The sequence below is a fragment of the Charadrius vociferus genome, unplaced genomic scaffold (assembly GCF_000708025.1).
Source record: "Charadrius vociferus isolate BGI_N301 unplaced genomic scaffold, ASM70802v2 scaffold858, whole genome shotgun sequence".
In the NCBI taxonomy this organism is placed as follows: Eukaryota; Metazoa; Chordata; class Aves; order Charadriiformes; family Charadriidae; genus Charadrius; species Charadrius vociferus.
Genome location: NW_009649724.1, coordinates 2430957 through 2431953, shown reverse-complemented (window position 1 = coordinate 2431953; position 997 = coordinate 2430957). Strand labels below are relative to the sequence as shown.

General features: G+C 59.4%; 1 protein-coding gene across 1 annotated transcript in view; it reads right to left on the bottom strand.

Annotated features, from left to right (window-relative positions):
- Positions 1-403: 403 nt before the first annotated feature.
- Positions 404-997, bottom strand: part of ADAMTS8 (ADAM metallopeptidase with thrombospondin type 1 motif, 8) — a 6517-nt gene continuing 5923 nt past the window's right edge. The window contains 1 exon segment of the mRNA XM_009890826.1: positions 404-997. This exon segment is cut by the window's right edge and continues 30 nt beyond it. Within this exon segment, the coding sequence (XP_009889128.1) occupies positions 404-997 (594 nt within the window).

Here is a 997-nt window from a genome sequence, read left to right as displayed (position 1 = left end):
CAAAGGGATCCTGATTTTATCCGCCCTGGAACTCCTCGACCTGCAGCTGGGACAGGGGGATGACAAAGCTGGGCTCTGCATTTTTTTTTCCCCAGCAACAAACCCCAGCAAACCTTCCAAAGGCAGCCTGTAACCACGTTTGACAACAGCTCTTTGGAAACGCCCTACCCATACGCTCATTTTTCCCCTTAAATCACAACTTCCCTGCACGCAGCCAGCCAGAAAGAAAGGAAGAAAGAAAGGAAAAGAAGTGATTCCTCCCCGTTTTGCCGCTGTTATTCCCCCCTCTGAGGTAGACGTCGATGGGGTGGGGATGAACCGCTGGAGAGTGGTTAGTCATCTGGTGAGCAAGCCCACGGCATCCTCGCCGTCCTTCTCCGGCATCACCGGCCGCGGTCCCGGCTCAGCATTGCCGTAGCATGCAGGCGGCGGTGGCCAGTGGTGGCCCCGGTGAGCTGCATTTCTCCGGGGCGGTGATTTTACCGGCGTAATCGATGCAGGAGGCGTTGCGCGTCCGCACGCCCTCGCCGCAAGTTTGGGAGCAAGGGGACCAGGGACCCAGGCGCCAGAGCGGGCAGGGGACGTCTCCGCAGGGCTTGATGTCCTCAGGCTTGAGGGCTCTGTCGCAGGCGGTGGAGGATTGACCCTCCACGTCCCGGCAATCCACCGTCCGTCTCTGCCAGCCGGAGCCGCACGTCTTGGAGCACTCGGACCAGTCACCCAGGACCCACTGGGAGGTCAGCATGGGTCGGATGACGTTGGCCGATTTCTTCTCTTTGCCTTTCTGCTTGCTGAAAGGGACATCCTTGGGGATGAAGAAGGTGTACTTGACTTTTGGTGGGAAGACCTCGCTGGCGATGGTCAGCAGCTGGACGGTCAGGGGCTCCGGGAGCTGTCGGAAGCTCTGCAGCCTCTCCAGGGTCGTCATGGAGCCGCTGTATTTCAGGATGGTCCCCTTAATGAGGATGTCCTGCTCCATGGCCGAGATGGCAAAGTC